The 18,645-nt window shown below is 31.9% G+C and overlaps 2 protein-coding genes across 2 annotated transcripts; one reads left to right on the top strand and one right to left on the bottom strand.

Annotated features, from left to right (window-relative positions):
* The first annotated feature begins 6,273 nt into the window (after window positions 1–6,273).
* Window positions 6,274–9,586, top strand: LOC105782694 (WAT1-related protein At5g07050). The gene is made up of 7 exons (XM_012607616.2): window positions 6,274–6,587; window positions 6,685–6,747; window positions 6,839–6,955; window positions 7,651–7,903; window positions 8,016–8,177; window positions 8,554–8,705; window positions 9,135–9,586. Exons 1-7 carry the CDS (start codon window positions 6,385–6,387, stop codon window positions 9,367–9,369), a joined length of 1,185 nt encoding a protein of 394 aa, XP_012463070.1. The 5' UTR covers window positions 6,274–6,384; the 3' UTR covers window positions 9,370–9,586.
* Window positions 9,587–16,018: 6,432 nt separating this feature from the next.
* On the bottom strand, window positions 16,019–17,548 carry LOC105781272 (polygalacturonase). Its single transcript, XM_052626482.1, has 4 exons — window positions 17,102–17,548; window positions 16,700–16,989; window positions 16,386–16,614; window positions 16,019–16,237 (listed from the first exon to the last, which is right to left on the bottom strand). Exons 1-4 carry the CDS (start codon window positions 17,546–17,548, stop codon window positions 16,019–16,021), a joined length of 1,185 nt encoding a protein of 394 aa, XP_052482442.1.
* Between the last annotated feature and the right edge of the window lie 1,097 nt (window positions 17,549–18,645).

Here is an 18,645-nt window from a genome sequence, read left to right as displayed (position 1 = left end):
TTATTTAATAAAAGAAATGAGTTTACAGTAATTTCATAACCGAATTGGGACCCAATTGATGGGCGACAACAACTCGATTAACTCTTTTTTAAAGTTTTATAAATACACTACAATATAAATACATTTCAGAGTAACCAATTCGTATCAAACTATTTCAACACAAACCCATGCTTAGAACTACCCATAGCCCTTCCCCAATCATTCTACATTGACATTAATATCCATATCAATTGAGTTAAGACTCAACCGGCTCATATAAATATAAAACATGATTAAACCCAAGATATAAATGATGTAGGGCCGAGGAGTAGGATATGGCAGCCTCTTCACTTATCCAACCCAACGTTGTTGTTGTCCACTCAGTTTCAACTATAGAAATATGGAATTTGAAAATATGCAAACTCTACTGTGTTTATTTTATCCTTTCTTTGGCCCCCTTTTTGCTCTTTTGTCTTTTTCCTTGCCCCTAACTCTTTCTCCCTCAATCTTCCTTTGCATTAAATCCCATAATTCGAAGGAAATAAATACAATGGTTTTGCTTCATTATCACTCAATCTTCTTCGTTTTCTTAATCTATAGAACTTAGGTTTCGAGTGTAAGACAAAAACAATGGCATCTGACAAAACCAACAAAGAAGCTGTAGCCATAGTCTTATCGGACCAAGAACTTACATGCCTTGGCCAATCATGTGCCAATCATGTGCCAATCTCGAACTTAAATGTTGAACAATTTCGAAAAAACACAAATTCGGATACTCCCATTTTGTTGTTAACATTTTTTTATTGTCATCTAAACATATTTCACATAAAAAAATTTGAAGAAAGCCATGCATTGCTTTTAAAATATATATATAGGCAGACAAATCTTAAAATTCCATACCATTTACGACGTATCATGTTGGATGAAAAATCAACTATCTAGTCAATAGTGAAGGTTAGATACGAAACTGATGTGTTTTTGCCTAATTTCAAGATCGTGATTCTTCCCTTTTCTTAATTTTGATTTTTCAAAATTATAATGTTTTTTAATTAAAAAAAGTAAGATGTTTATATATTAATAATCTATATATATATAATAATAGCAGTAATTCAACTTTAGTTTATGCTTGCATCACCAACACTAAACATGTAAAAAATAAAGTGACTCAGATACCAACCACTATTTGCCACGTATATCTCCACTCTCTTTTTCTTTTCAAAGAAAAAGAAAAAAATAAAACTTAACGTCTTTAAATTGCAAAAACCTTTATTTCACATACATTAAAAAGTAGATTGAGTCTTAACTCGATTGGTATCGAAATTATTGTCAATGAAGGATGATGTGAGTTCTAATACGCTGAAGCGTATTATTTTTCTATTTAAGAGTTGGAGAGGGATTATGGATAGTTTTAAGTATTATATTAAAAAGAGACAGTATGATAAGAACTTATAACGAGATTAATGTTAAAAAAGCATAAGGTTAAAATCTGCTATAAGTGCCTATACTCTTTGTAAATTTGGAACTTAATCCTTATACGATTATTTCTATAAATTTTAGCTCCTCTACTATTGATTTCAAAATTCAGTTCTAATTGTTAACACTGTAAAAAATTATTTTATTAGATTTAGATTCATTATAACATCATTTTTAATTACATCTTTCCTCTAAATTTAATGATCTATCTATACAATTAAAACAACAATTGATTAGAAGGATTCTAACCAGAAAGTTCTTTAGTTATTGTTTATAATTTCTTAAAGTATTTTAATATTTTATTCAATTTTTTTTGTTTCAAGGTTTTTACTTGATTATTGTAAATTTTCTATTATTTATTATAAAAGCTTTTTGTAAAAATTATTTCTCATAATTTTTTAGAATTGTGCCATGAAGTCATTGTTATCAGGCAACTTTGAAATAGTAGAATATGTAAATTCTAAAAGTTATTTTTAAATCGAATAATAGAGGCCAAAATAAATAAGCATGGGAAATTGATATTGAAATGTGAAAATTAAAAAGAAAGTTGGAAGAATGAAATGATTAGTTAGACTAGTTAATACTAATGTAATTGATGCTTGTTATATATGCATATATTTTCTTTAGTTTATTTTTAATGAAATGAATTTGAATTATATTAGTACCATCGGATATTCAATACTTAGCATATGGTTTTGTTTACTTCCGTGCGTAGGTTTAGGATTAGGATTTTTTTAGATTAAAAGTGTTGAAGCATTCGTTCTCAACAACTCAACTCAGGAATCATTTTGCTACCTCTTTTGTATTTATATGTGTGTGTGTGTGTGTTTGAGTTGGAACAACATGTACCTAGATTATTTTGGCATGTTGTTTAAGTGGTCATTTTTCTATATTTGGTATTTTGCCTATAGGGTTTTATAAGATGAACTTTAACCTTTAAGTAATAGATACTTATCCTAGTTTATATAAGTTTGACTATGAAAAATAGTTCGTTAAATGATGATACATTGATGGTCATGATTTGATGATGTTTGATTGTGTTTATATGTGTTAGATTGATGATATTACAGTGCGAAGTTTAGGTACACTTTAGGTGTCATTTGGTATAGTTTGGACACTTGAAAAATGTGCATTTAGGGCCATTTTACCATTGAGTCTTGAGACAACAAGATCATGTCTCAAGACCATAAGAAAAAAAATTACCTTATATTTTGATCTACTTGCTTAGTGTTTCGAGACTTGGCAAGCTAGTCTCGAGACAATTCTATTTAAGCATCAAGACAAGTGGCCTTCGTCTCGAGACAAGTAAACTTTGAAGCTGAATTAGTTTTGCCATGTTCTAGGTCTCAAGATAATAACTCCTTGTCTTGAGACATTCAAACATTGAAGCTAAGTAAGAAAACATGGGAGGATGGTCTCAGCATTTAGTCTCGAGACATGAAGAACCTTGCCTCGAGACACCACTTCTAGTGTTTTGAGACATGTTGACATCGAAACAAAAATACCTAAAATAAAATGAGATCTATCTCGAGACAAGAAGTCATCTGTCTTGAGACACAATATTGAAATTTGATAATTAAGTATGAATAATTATTCATAGCTAAAGACGATGTTGGGTCGTTGAGAGGGAAAGGAAAGGTGATAGCCAACGAGTGACGCGAGATATTGATTTGTATTTCTATGATTTGAGATCAATTTAATTATTGCATATTCATAATATTTTGTATAATATGGTATTGAGGTGAGTTGACAATGGTTGTTTGAATTGAATTGTTATGATTGAGATTGATTATTAAGATAGAGGACTAAATTGAATAGAATAGAAAGTATCATGACTTAATTGATATATGATATTTGATATGGAATTGAAATGAAACATGTTATTTGATGTGTTAGAATGGTGAAATGGTGATGAATTGAGAATGATAGAATATGAATTGAACTATATGATGAAACTGGAAAATAGGTTACCCTATTAATTGTTCGGGCAGAATCGGATATAGTTAGCATGCCATAGGATAGATTGAGTATGGGTTACTTCGACTGTACGTCGATGACCGCTGGGCGCATTTTCCTTTGTACGTTCTGATGAGTGTTGGGCATAACTTTTACTTCGGTTATACCGATGAGCGCTGGGTGCAACCTATATACTTTAGATGTTCCGATGAGACATTAAGTGTCAAATTGGTATGTTGGTTGGGATCCTTGTATTCGTTCGAGTTCGAGTCAGGTTAATAGGGGATATAAATTGTGAATTGGATGTTCGAAAAGAATTAATGTTATGAAATTGTACTATAGGTACATATATGCAATATATGATTATCGATAATATGTGAAGGACAATGCGAACTGGTTAAACAAGCCTAAGGGCCAATATGGAAAGATAACAAATGAATTGATTTGATTCTGAAATGAAATGTGGATATGATCAAATGTTGAGAAATGAATAGAAATGCAAACGCTATTTGTATTGATATGTTAGTATAATATGTTCATTTAGCTTGGTTAATCAAGGTATTGTATGGTTAATTCATATGAAAAATTTGGTACACTTGTGGCATATAAATGTTGGTATGTTGATTGAGATTTGGTATGAATTGTATATGAGTTGATTGACATTAGAATGTGAATTGAATTTATACAATTGACTGAAACTTGAATTATATTGACTTGAATTATGGAAATACCACTAAGCTTTATTGTTTAGCATGCGATTTATTTTCTCTGTGCGCATGTATAAGTAAATCTCAAAGTTTCAGGCATGATCTAGCATCCAGACAATGATCCTCGACTCAACATTGTTTGTATAATCCCATTTTTGTTTAATATATGACATTTATCTAGGTTGAGTCAGTTTTTTCATATTACATGATCATGTCATAATTGAACTGAGATTGATGGATTATAAATGGTCAAATGGTTAAATGGTTGGATTGTGTAAATGAATTTGAGACTTAAATGGTTTATATGAGAAGATGAAGTACTTGTGATCATATATGAATGCTTATGCCTATTTGGTAATGTTTAGATGATGCCATAAGTGTTTAATATGGAATGTAAGGTTATGTAATATAAATGCATATATAAATGATGTGATATGTTAAAATTGAACAATTGGGAATGACATTTTGACTAAATTAGTGGTTATTGTCAATTAAAATTGCTTTTAGGTGATGCAAGTTAATGCCATTTTGGACCTTTTGCAAAACAGACAGTCATGTCGCGATGAGACCTAGTCAGTGAGTTGTGTTGTGATGAGGAACCTCCGAAGTTGCGACATCAACCCGATATTTTGCAAACTATACAATTTTTTCCTAATTCAACCTTAGGGTAGCCAAGGAACTATTGTAAACTCGTATAAGACCCGAAAATGCTATAAAACCTATACGAACATAACTCTGAATATGAAAATTATCATACTACTAAAAATTCTAATAGATTATCAATTAAAGTTACAAATAGTTTTGACCAAAAAAATACCAATCAAATAAGATAAGTTACAATAACCTGTCAGATGTTTCTTAAGTTGCAATTGGAGCTGCATCTGGCAATTATAACTAGCACTAACATAGTCAAATTGCTTTTTTTTAGATGGAAAAGTTGACCTAACTGTTAAAATTTTAATGACATTAATGTCGCAATCCACATGTACTTTATTATTAATGTAGACAATTCTTTTTAAAAAAATTATGAATTTTTTTGAACTCTGTGGAATTTTTATTAATAACGCATGGCCGGCCACTAGAATTGCCATGTCATTTTCATCAAAATTTTAATGGTTTGGTTAACTTTCCTATCTAAAAGAAAGTAATTTGATTAAATTTTAAAAGTTGAGAGCTAAAAAAAAAATTGGGCTAAAATGAAAAGAAGGGATAAATGTTAGGGATTGAATATGTCATTATGCCTAAAATTTTCATGTTTGAATTTTTTTATAATTCAAAGCTTCGATTTTTCTTACAAATTAACTCAAAACACATCATATTCAATCATAATTATAATTTATAAGATAAAATAATACATATCCAAGCAACAATAACTATAATAAATTATTACAAAGCACTAAGAAAAGGGTTATTCACTATATTATGGGTAATTTTTTTTATCATTTAACTAAAAAAATTATAATTTGGTCATTGAACTATTCAAAAGTTTTCATTTAAGTTATTGGGTCATTAAAATCTGTGATGTATGTTCGCATTGTTTGTACCAATCAAAAGTTTTCTTTCCCCTTCTTTTCTACAATTTTTTTCATGAAACAATTTTGGACGTCACCAATCTGCAAACCAAAATTCAAATACCTTTTTACTTTAATCTACCATACCGATTGTCGGATCGTCGATGGAGCTCGCTGGCGGAACTTTTAAAAAAAATTTAACAACCTAGTGACATAAATAAAGTCTTTTGAATAATTTAGTGACTTAAATAAAACTTTCAAATAGTTTCGTGGTCAAATTGTAACTTTTTTAATTAAGAGACCAAAACAAAAACTTACCAATAATTTAATAATTAATGGTATAATTTAACCCCCAAAAAAAAAAAAACTATTACAAAACACAATCAAATTAAAACTAAAATATATCCGAATTCAAAACTTATGATGTTAAAATTTTCAGAATTCCAATCTTATCCTAGAGCCAAATTCTTGTATTTCTTTAGCTCTAATAGTAAGGTAAGGAAAATTATATTTGAGCATAAAAGGTGGTAACATTTGGCATTACCAAGCTTTGTAAAATAACATATTGACACCCCCACCTACATATGCTTGAGACATGGGAGTTTCCCCTAAATATACCATTATAAATATGAGTCCAATCCCCCCAACTTCTCCTTTAGGGAGAAACACAAACACTTCCTCAAGCTCTTTCTTTTTCATCTCTCTTCCTTTTACAAACTCTCCCCTATTTACCAATTTCTTTCTTTTTTTCATCAAAAATGGAGAAGATGAGATGTTGTGGTAACTTGCTTGAGAGCTCCAAGCCTTATTTTGCAATGATTTCATTGCAATTTGGTTATGCAGGCATGAACATCATCACCAAGGTTTCACTTAACAAAGGCATGAGCCACTATGTCTTGGTTGTTTACCGTCATGCTTTTGCAACTGCTGTCATAGCTCCCTTTGCTTTGATTTTCGAAAGGTTTATAAACGCCATTCAAATTCAACATATATGGCAGCTGAGATCAGTTCATACAAATATATACTGAATTTTGCTATGTTTTTTCAACATATTTCAGGAGAGGGCAACCAAAGATAACATTCTCAGTGTTTATGCAAATATTTATCTTGGCTCTTTTGGGGTTAGTTTTTATTAGGACTCTTTTTCTTTTTTATTCATAAATTTTGCTTTGTTATCTTAAATTTAAGCAAAGTTTTGTTGTTGCTTTTTAGGCCTGTGATTGACCAGAATTTCTACTATGCTGGGCTGAAATATACATCTCCAACTTTCTCTTGTGCTTTGAGCAATGTGCTTCCTGCAATGACGTTTATCATGGCTGTCATCTTCCGGTAGATATATACATATGCTCATTAATAATGATAGTGTCTGACGCTCAACAAGTCTGGTATTGTTTCTTGTTGGGAGGTTGTCTCCGGACTCTGCTATAAATGAACCATAAATGGTTATATGACATAGGTTGGTAAAAATATCATAGAAGCCCCTGTATTAGGAGTCAAATTGCATTTTGCCCCTCTACTCAAAAGTTCGGTAAATTAGTCATTGTACATTAAATTAAAGAGCAAATCAGTCCATTCTATTAACAATTTCATCCATTTGTATTGTTAAAAACTGGCATCGTTGGTGGAATAACATGACAATGACACATAGCATGTCATGTGCACCTCATGCTGATATATAGGAGCCGGTTTTAAACAGTTGAAATGGATGAAATTTTTAACAAAATGATCAATTTACTCTTTGATCCAACATGCAGGAACTAATTTACCCATTTTTTGAGTAAAAAGGATAAAATGTGACTCGTAGTATAGGAGCCTTCATGATATTTATACCTCCATAGGTTATGGAATCAAGTCCAATCATTTAGACATTCCTAGATACTTTCACTCTGTAAACCTGTCAAACTTCTCAGCAGAATCATGAGACAAAACTCTAACTGGAAATCATATCCGACGTGTTGATGTCCCTCGCGTTTGTAAGAAAAGTTTTGATTAATGTCTAAGTACATTGAATTTTTTGTATATAGGATGGAGAAGATAGATGTAAAGAAAGTGAGATGCCAAGCAAAGATATTAGGGACGATGGTGACAGTAGCTGGGGCAATGCTTATGACATTGTACAAAGGACCCATTGTTGATCTGTTTTGGAGTAAGAAATATATCCACACTAACCAATCTTATGCTCCTCATACTACTGAAACTACTGACAAAGATTGGTTCAAAGGCTCCATTCTCCTTCTCATTGCCACCTTTGCTTGGGCTTCCCTCTTTGTTTTGCAGGTAATTTTAAACACCAAAATAAATTACCTTTTTAAAACATACCAACAAATTGATTTTCACTTTCATTGTTTTATTTATTTTTGGTGATTTCATCGTATAATTGTTTCACTAGGCCAAAGCATTGAAGACATACAAGGATCATCAACTTTCATTAACATCACTAGTGTGCTTTGTGGGCACTCTACAAGCAATTGCAGTGACATTTGTGATGGAACATAAAGCCTCAGTTTGGCAAATTGGTTGGGACATGAACCTCCTTGCTGCTGCCTATGCTGTAATAGATCCCTCCCTTCTTTTCTAATTATTATATATTTAAATTTTGATCGAGATAATATCACAAATTAACCTATTACCAATTTAACTGAGAAAAGATAAAAATATACACATAATAAAAATTAAATCCATATTATTTTAATTTTTCACATTTAACTGAAGCGATGCTTTGTAGTGGTAATGATTTTATATATCCACTAGATAATAGTGGAAATTTCTTATTTATCGATATTTTACGTGTTAGCTTAGCAAAAACTGAAGCATTTATTATTTATATAAACTTTTTGCAAATATATATGTATATATAATTTTTTACCCATGTCGTAGGTGGTGTGCATAATCTTTTAAAGATTAATTTTAATGTGTTTTTCTTGCAGGGGATTGTGACATCAAGCATATCATACTATGTTCAAGGACTGGTGATAAAGAAAAGGGGCCCAGTATTTGCCACTGCTTTCAGCCCTTTGATGATGATCATAGTTGCAATCATGGGGTCTTTCATCCTGGCTGAGAAGATTTTTCTTGGAGGGTAGCTTTCTTTTTTAATTTCTCTTTCACACTCATTTTTTACCATTCACTTCTTTTTGTGCACAATAAAAGCATCATGAAAACCTCTGTACAAAAATCGGATTACATTTTGCTCTTTTAATTTAAAAAATAAACAAATTAATCATTATATGTTAAATCATAGAACAAATCGCTTCATTCTGTGATTGACGAAAAAACCAGACAGTAACATGTATCATGTCACTTGTATCTCATGCTGGTGTACAATGACTAGTTTTAAATGGTAGAAATGGATAAATTTTTATCAGAAAAACTAGTTTGCTCTTGAACTAATTTGTCTCATTTTTAATAAAAAGTACAAAATACAATCCAACTTATAGTATAAAAACCTCCATGATACTTTCACGACTCTATAATTATCTTTTTGACATAAATTTGTACTTTATTTCAGGGTGATAGGTGCCATATTGATAGTAATAGGACTTTATTCAGTCCTATGGGGAAAGCACAAAGAAAACAAGGAGGCAGAAGAGGAGATTCCAGAGCCAGTTAAAAGTATCCAACCAAATGGCAGCACCATCTTAGTAATCGGAGATATTGAAGCCAATCAAGATGCAAAAGAAAAGCTCTCAATAGTGGCCATCACTATGCCAAAGCAAATGCCAGAATCCCCCATCCAAAAATAATTCAAGTTTAATTCTCACTTTGGGAGAATAAAAGGGATGGGTTTTTTTGTCTTTACATCCCCCATTTTGTTTCTATAATTTAATAAAAAACTCAGATACATATGTCACATATGTACCCCTCTCCCCCAACCCTATAGTAGTATTCTAAGCTATGAAGGATCTTGTATGAGATGAAAATACGAGAGAGTACATTTTTAAGAAAAGTTTAGCCTTCAAATATATGTATATAATATTGAGAAATTCAACGGTTGAATTATTAACATATTAATGAATAAGTATCATTGATCAAATATACAATTTTATGTACATCAATTTTAATTTTGTACAATTTTATATATGAATTTTTATTTGATTTTATTCATTTTTCATAAACCAGAATGGCATTGTCAATGTAGCACCATTTGACGTTTATCGCTAACAATTATATTAATCAATATGAAAATAAATGAATGCATTTATTTAAATGTGTAGAATTGAATCAAAATTAAAATTTCATGTGTACTTATGAAGCATAATAAAAGTTTCATATGTATAATTATGCCACATCAAAATTCATGTATCAAATTGCACATAAAGATCACGTGTAAATTTGATATTTACCTCAAATATTAATTATACAAAAATTATGAAAATGTGTAAATTAATGTAATGGACACTCCTATTATAAGATAATAGAAAGACAAAATAAAATTAATTATATTTTTAAAATTTTGTAAACCATTAATAATTTAACAAATTAATTATTGAATTTAGTAATATAAGTGCACATACATTTTGATTGGATCTTATATCTCTATAATATTAATTCCAATCCCAGAAAATATCATTTTGTAAATTTTTAGCAACTTTTTTATACAATTTTTTAGCATACATTATTCATATAATATGTTAGATCAAATAAATGTTAATCATAGTTATTGGTTGTAATGGTATTTACATCACCTTCCCTATTGAACTAATTGGCTTGCTTGACATGACACCACCGGCATTGAGGATGTCATAATGTCCCAATAATTTATTTGCCTTCTATTTAATATATTTATATCGTGGAAGTATTCTTTATGTTATAATTATGTTAAAAATAACTGATTGAGTCTTAATTAGATTAGTATGGATATGATTGTTAATGCAGGAGGACGTAGGTTGGAGCGCGCCAAAATGTATTACCCTTTTATTCATGAGTTGATGAAGGACTTATCCATGATAAACTGTGTGAGGCTATTATCTAAAGTTTTGATTTCTGGGACTTAAATGTTTATTCCAAAATGCATTGAAACCTCATCCATCTATCACTTTAGGTCTATTAGCTCGTCTCATCTCCAAACAAGCTTCGTTCTGGAACGATAGGCCTCTAATAATGTTGTCATTGTTCAAAAAATGATTCACTCATTATGATCTAAAAAGGGTAAACAAGGCTTCATGGCCATGAAGCTTGATCTAGAAAAAAATTTTGACCGACTTGAATGGGACTTCGTCAAGAAAATTCTTGCTTTCTTTAAATTCCCTGATAATTAAATCAAACTCATCTTAAGTTATATTTGTTCAACTTCCATGTTTGTGCTTGATAATGGAGGCAAACTCGCAAGTTTCCAATCATCCCGTGGACTCTGACAAGACAATTTGCTCTCCCATACATCTTTATATTATGCATGGAATACCTCAGTCATTTGATCCAACAAGCCTGCGCTCAAAAGAAATGATTGCCTTTAAAATGTTTTAGATCGGGCCCTTACGTTTTCTTTACGAATGACATTATTCTTTTTGCTCGAGCTGACAAACAACCTACTTCTTCCATTCATCATGTTCTTGATTCCTTTCTATTATGAATCTGTAATTTTTTGGGTGGAAAAATGTAGAAGAAAAGTAAATGGGTAGGTTCATTACACAGCTAAATTTGGCAGAATGTTCTTCCCCATTGTAGGGCAAAATGTTCTCTTTGCCTAACTAGAATTCATAATTCAAAGTACCCAAACGAGTGCTTCGTTCACTTATTGCATCTCAAATGTTATAACTTTTGTACAAACGCCACTTGCAAATATTTCACTGCTTATATTCTACAAATGATTCACACTTAGAAATGCCATAATCTCTCTCTCTCAATAATATTCTTTTAATGAATTACATGGTACACAATCAATAAGTGGTTGAAAAAAGTGGATGTTAATTTTTTCTTCAAATATTTAGACCAAATTTCGATTCAGAGTCAACATTATTTGGAGGGTTTTATCTGAATACCATCTCGTTCATAAAATAGATGACACGTGTGTAAAATATTTGGAGGGTTTAGAGTCAACATTATTTGGAAAAATATTTGTTTTTCAATTTATGGTGTAAGAGTCCATACTGTTCCAATTAATGGAAACACTGAAGCAAACCTTAATCATGTTGTAGAATATTAATTATTCAATCAATCTTCAATTAGTTAATTATTTTTATTGTTAATGGATTTGTAAGGATTACTATTACAGATGCTTTATGTTTCCTTTGCCTTTACAAGGTTACTTAAATATGATGCAAATAAAACTAAGAGATAATGAATTATCTGACCCTTTTAATTTTATAAAAAATTCATTTTAGCCCTCCATTTATTTTTTCGTCTTTTTTAGCCCTTATACTTGTATTGTTTGTCAAATCACCCTAAAATAGATGAAAACATTAACATTTGTAACTTTGTTGACGTGGCATCAACACGATAGTTCATCCTATGTATTTGCATGTGTGGAAATATCTGGTAGCATTGGTTATGGAGTACTATTGCTGATTTACTCTTATTGATTCGTAGTTCATCCTATGTATTTGCATGTGTGGGGTGTGGGTCACCATTCAATTAAAGATCGCCTTAAGTTCTTGATTATAAAGAATTAATTAGGTTTTCTTGACTATAAATTGGTCCCTAGTTGTCTTTTTGTAATTTTCGAGAATCCCTCTTGCAAAACTGAATGTTGATAATGATAATATAGAATGATCGCAAAGCAATAAGAAAGAAAAATAGAACACACAGATTTTACATGGAAATCCTTTCAGGAGAAGGCTATGGGCAGAGAAGAAGAAGATTCACTAGTGTTGAAAATTGAATGATACAAGAGGAGTTCCGACTACATCTATTTAAAGGCTGAAAAACCTTATTCTAATCAAAATTAAATAGAGGAAGTGTAGTTCTATACGGATTCTGTTTGTGCAGCATAGTCCGTATTATTTCTTTAACAAAGATTCGGGTTACAGAACTCTAACATCTCCATAATTTTATTTTTCGAAAATCCTCTGCCACCGAATCGGTGAGAGGACCATCAAGGAATGGAATAGTCTAACCTAACCACTCCCTAGCCTTTTGCTAGATGTTCAATCCAAAAGCATCAAATGGAAAATATCTGTTGGTATCATATAGAGGCTTAAGGTCTTTAGAGTTACAGTTGATTGTACCAGGGGCCTAATTTACTTGCACACAATCTGTTACGAAAATATCTGGTTGCATTGCTTACGAAGTTCTATTGTTAATTTACTCTAATTAATTCGTAGTTTATCTTATATATGTGCATGTGTGGTGTGTGAGTCACCAATATTCAATATACTTACTCTACATATGTTCTTGATTATAAATTACAGGCTTCAGTATCAGGTGCTGATTGTTACTTTGAATTTGCTTGTAGGGATTGCAATGCTTATACAAGACCGTATCTGAAGGTAATCTAGATGACGCATGGTGATTGATTTCTATTTCCATACCAAGTGCCAGGTTAAACAATATATATATCAACCTGTTAATTTCCATAAATTTTCGGGTTTTTATATAGAATTCCGCACGGACACTGTTTACCAATGCTGTAAATAGACTCATTCTCATAAGAGGGAAGAACTAAACGGAAGGGACTACGACTGGGACTAGAAGAAATTAGTTGATCCGCGTACAACTCCACAATATTGTTTTCGCTATCACGGGTGTCAGCACCAACTGTAGCACCGGTATCATCAAGTGCAGCACCACAAGCACCAATTTGGGAATTAGCAACTGCAAGCTTCATCATCACTTGTAGGATCACAATGGGACGAATAGAAGAAGAGAACAACCTCTTGGATGCTATAGAAGAGGTTTGAACTGACTGGAATGCAATCATATGCTCGCCCCAATTTCGAAATTCCCAATGCTCAACCGATTCCCTTCGACAAAAATGGGACAGAATGTGTGAGGCAGCTCAAAAGGATGGTGGCAAGTTTACAAGGGAGAAGAAAGCCGGAATCCTAAAACTCCTTCGCCACTAAACACATTCTGCTAGTGTATAGATTCTGCTACTGCTAGTATTACATTTAGTCAGGGTATACATCTCTAAGTACATTTAGGGTGCGTTTATTTGAGGTAAAAATATTTTACCCATTTAGGTTACATTTCTAAATACATTTACACTTTTTTTCAATTTGGTACCTAAATTTTCAATTTATCAAACAACACATTAATTTTAAAATTTCATATGCATGGGTTTTATTTTAAATTTATGTTAATTTTATATAAATATTAATTGAATTTAAACCAACAATGATGTTTGTGGTATCTAATTTGTTGCTAAAATATATAAGATTTGGGGAAGTGATGAATCTCTATTTTTCTTCAAGTGGAGAGTGGAGACTTATCTAAAACTAATGCTCAATAATCAACTTTTACCATCAATCTTATTAGAGAGTTTATACTTTAATTTAATTTTTCTAATTTAAAATAATAAGTTTCAAAAACATATTATTTTTAAATAAGTTAAAATTTTGAAATTTAGTCCCTATACTTAAAAAGTTAAAATTAAAGCCAATCATTAACGTTGTTAGTATTTTTGTCAAAATTTACCAACTTCACATGTTAATTAAACTACCCTCATATGACATTGCATATAATTAAAAAAAATAAACGCGTGTAAATTACAAATAACGATAATGATGAGAATATAGGAGGATTGAATTTTTAACTTTTAAAAGGACTAAATCTCAAATTTTGGATAAGTACAAGGACTAATATCATATTTTAACCTTTTGCATTGAAAATGAAAATGGTAACATAAAATATCAACTGCAGGTTTCCCATATAGATAGAAGGACGTCATATTGTTTATTTTAATTAATTTCTACGGAAATTGTATAAAAAAATTGATGATTATAGATAGGTGTGATATACATGTTGGATTAGCAATATCAATTATACCTTTTTTCCTTTGGCATCTAATGATTACAAAGTTAATGCAAGTGGTGAGCAATTACTTGAGATAATGGATCTGACGCTTACCACAATAAATCAAGTGAGTTTTTTTATTGAAAAAAAAAATATCTTTTCCCTCTTTTTAAATTAATACCAAAGTTTCCGGAATCGGATTAATGATCAAATCGGTCAGATTAGTGGCGAGGTTAAGGTTGATTAAAAATTGATTTAATCCTTTAAAAATTATAAAGATATAGGCAATTAAAATGGTGAAATTGAATTTTTACTATCATAAAGATATACAATTTAATCCTCCAAAAAAATTGGCTTTGTCCCTGAGTCAAATCTTTAGTTCGTTAATTCGATCAATCTGATCAGTTTAATCAGTCCGTTCTGTTATATTAAATAGCTCATAAAAAATCATAAATATTAAAAATATGGTTCAACAACCCTGTTCAATCAATCTTTTTCTTGGTTCAATCGATCAATATCGGTTCCTAAGTCAACTGGTTCAATGCCCTTCTCCAAACCGATACTCCGACCAATTTCAGGTCCAGTCCAATCCAATTCAAACAACCTTGATTAAAACTCAAAAGTGTTAAAAAAAAAAGGAAATAAATGGGCAATAGACCCACTTTGAGATCCATCAAACAAAAACTCATAAAGTTTGGTAAAATATATGTCAATCAATATAACGCAAGTTTTATCCTGCTGCGAGCTATGCTACTCGTTGCAATCGACGTTGTAGCAAAGAGATAAAATTGGCACTAACATACTCCATACTGCAATGTAGCAAAACAACTATAATATAGTAAATTGCTTACACCATTATTGGCACTTGAATTCAGTGACGTTTAAAGGATATACACAATTTGACTTGTTCAAGAGTTAAGTTACCCATTCAATATCAACAACCTTACTTTTTACTATAGAGATAGTATGAATCATAACCCAAGTATTGAAGAGAGATGGTGTGTCAAGACTACGATATTTGATATTTCTAACTTTATTAATTGAATGAAACAACAAACAAAGTGAAATATATTCTTGAAAATTTTCCTTTCTTCAATTCTGTGTGGATTGTAATAGCACTATTGAATTGTTATCCGGTGATGTGAAACAAAAATGCTTGAATGATGATTCCACAAAATGACCCAACTCAATGAATCAAACGCTCGAGTCAGTGTGGCGTGTTGCATGGGGATTGTAGGGCTTTGCCATTCTCCTGAATCAAACATGGCATTGTTGCTTTTAACCTTGTGCGTTTATGTTTCGTTTGTAATGGGCAACATTTTTATTTTCTAGTAAAATTTTGATGGCTGGGAAACTAAAAGATTTTTCTTTAAAACCAATCAAAGAATTTTTACAACACTTATTTATTATTTATCTAGAAAGAATAAATAATTCATACTCGAGAAATACATGTATAAAAAAGAGAAGGGGAAATTTTGTTTTCCACCAATTGATCTCCAAGATTTATAAGCAACTTTCTGGTCGAACTAAATTCAATGCTTTCCCACGAACATTAGAACAAGATGATTGAGCAGGTTTATTCAAATATGACAAATTAACATTCTGCAATCTTATTCCAGTGCATGGATTCTTTGAACTACAATCAAATTTTATAGCTACTTGTGTGGATGACGTTCCTCGAATACCTTCATATATGATATCTTTAATTTTAATTCCAGATACCTACAACCATTGAAATATAAACAAGATTAATTTAATCACTTCAAGTGGCATAGACCCAAAATAAATAAAAATCAATGACCTTAATTGGTTCAACCATTTTTAACCTGAAAATATTTGGAGTTAATACTATAATTGCAATATATTATACCTGGTTGGGACAATTTAGATTGTGTGGGCAATAGTTCTGGTCAATTACAATAGGATTTTGCACATTTACCATTAAAGAATCCATAAACCGAACCCCTTGAACAAATCCAGTGCTAGGCCTGGCCCATGACTTAATCCTCAACCCATTTTGAGTGCCTAAAAAGATTGTCTTTTTCATTGTAATATTTTGGACTCCTTCCTCTTTCAAATCTTTTGCTAAACTTCCAATACTGCAAAGTGCAAATAAATCGAAATAAACCAATTATTCAATAATAATAATACATAATAAAAAAGATTAATTTTATATCCAAGTACCTAATGCCATGGCCAGGACCGCAAGTGACTTGTTCGACCCATAAATTCTTGGTACCGGGACCAATTGAGATGCAGTCGTCTCCAGTTTTGATTGAGCATTTTATGATATTCACATTCTTGGATAATTGGACATGGATGCCATCGGTGTTGGGGCTATTACCTGCGGCGATGATCCTAACCCCTTGGACATTCACATTTTCACATCCATTGATCACGATGTGAAACATTTGGCTATTTAAGGACAATAAACTACGGATCCTAATGTTCTTGGAGTTGGTAAAGCTTAACGTCTGCTCTCACAAACAAATCGAAAATAGCAAGTCAATTACATGGATGATAAAGACTTAATTTTGAATCATACAGGAACTTAAGTGAAAAATGAAAAGTGAAATATAATAGTACCGTGGCTCCAGAAGGACAGTTGGAATGGGAAGCTTTGCAAGCCCAGAGAGATGGTCCTTTGGCATCAAGTGCACCACCAAGGATTGAAACGCCATTCACTCCTTCAAAGCTCAGCCAATCGGTAGATTTGCCTAGTACTCGATAATCTTGAGGGGCGACCAGGGTGCCGTCAATTCTGAAAATGATTTGAGGGCTTTTGCAGCCACCTTGGAAGGCCATAGAACCGAGCAAATACCGGCCTTTTGGAACATATATGATGGTGGAGTCAGCTGAGGCACAGGCTGCTTTCCATGCCATGAGGAAAGCCTTGGTGGAGTCAGTTTTTCCATTAGGCTTAGCCCCAAAGTTTAACACATTGTACTTTGTTAATGCAGACGTTGAATTTATGGCTAACATGAAAAAGAGAATGAGAAGAATAGAATGAGAAGGACGTGACAGGTTCATCATTTGAGACAGTGATGGAAGTAGAGAGTTAAGGTGTATTGATTGTTAAGAAGGTGATTGATGAATAAGAAGAGTTACAGAGAAATTGGATATTTTATTGATGAATGAGAAGAGTTACAGAGAAAATGGATATTTAATTGATGAATGAGAAGAGTTACAGAGAAGATAGGTATTTATAGTTTAGCAGATTCAGGATAATTAAAGAGTATAATTATGAAAGTGTAGGATTGAAGAAAGCTGGCATTTTGTGTGTTTGTATGGAATATCCGCTGCTTGTTTGGCTACAACTTAAGCGCCAGTTAATTAATACATTTAATAAGATGCTAATTATAATACATTTGTGATGAATGCACCTTCTTCCTTGTACATGAGAAAATCTAATTTTCCTTGTACAAGGTGCTTTTTTCTTCTGACTTCAGGTTTGAGTTTGTTTACTTTGATGTTACTAATGGTTTACTAATGACTGCTGTTGAACTCTGTTTCTTATTATTAATAATATTTCTTAAAAGAATTTAAATGGAATGAGATTCAAGGCTGGCCGTTAACTTGATACTGAATTAATGTAAAGCCTTTTCTTAATTGTATACACGCTTCCTAATTTTCTACTCTAAACGTACACCTTAGCGCAAGGCGCGACCTCCTAAGGCTGCAGCTATTATTGGTGTCCATGTCACGGCGCAAGGCCGCAGCCTTCTTAGACAATAACTTGTCTTACTCCAAAGTCGTGACATGGGTTCTTGGAGGTCGTGGCGTGAAATCGCAAGTTTATTTTTTTGGAAGAGAAAGTCACGAGGGTGAGCCGAGGCAAGTGAAAGTAGTAAACTACCCACACAAGAACCACGGTGCCAGGCCGTGGCATCAGCTCGAATCAAGAACTTTTGGGACTTCAGATACAGGGGTGTAACTAAGGGGGTGGGAGGGGCTCTTGTCTGGATAGTTTACTACTTTCACTCGCCCTTAAGCAGTTTTTTACCAAAAACCATAATTAAATAAAACAAATAACAACACGTATGATAAAGAAGAAAACTCCCCCATAATTGTAGCATCAACAGACTCCCGCTTAGTAGTAGCATCAATACACTCCTCCTCAATAAGACGTT

The sequence above is a fragment of the Gossypium raimondii genome, chromosome 13 (genome assembly GCF_025698545.1).
Source record: "Gossypium raimondii isolate GPD5lz chromosome 13, ASM2569854v1, whole genome shotgun sequence".
Taxonomy (NCBI): Eukaryota; Viridiplantae; Streptophyta; class Magnoliopsida; order Malvales; family Malvaceae; genus Gossypium; species Gossypium raimondii.
Note: the sequence above shows the minus strand (reverse complement) of the source record. Positions and strands in the feature narration are given on the sequence as shown.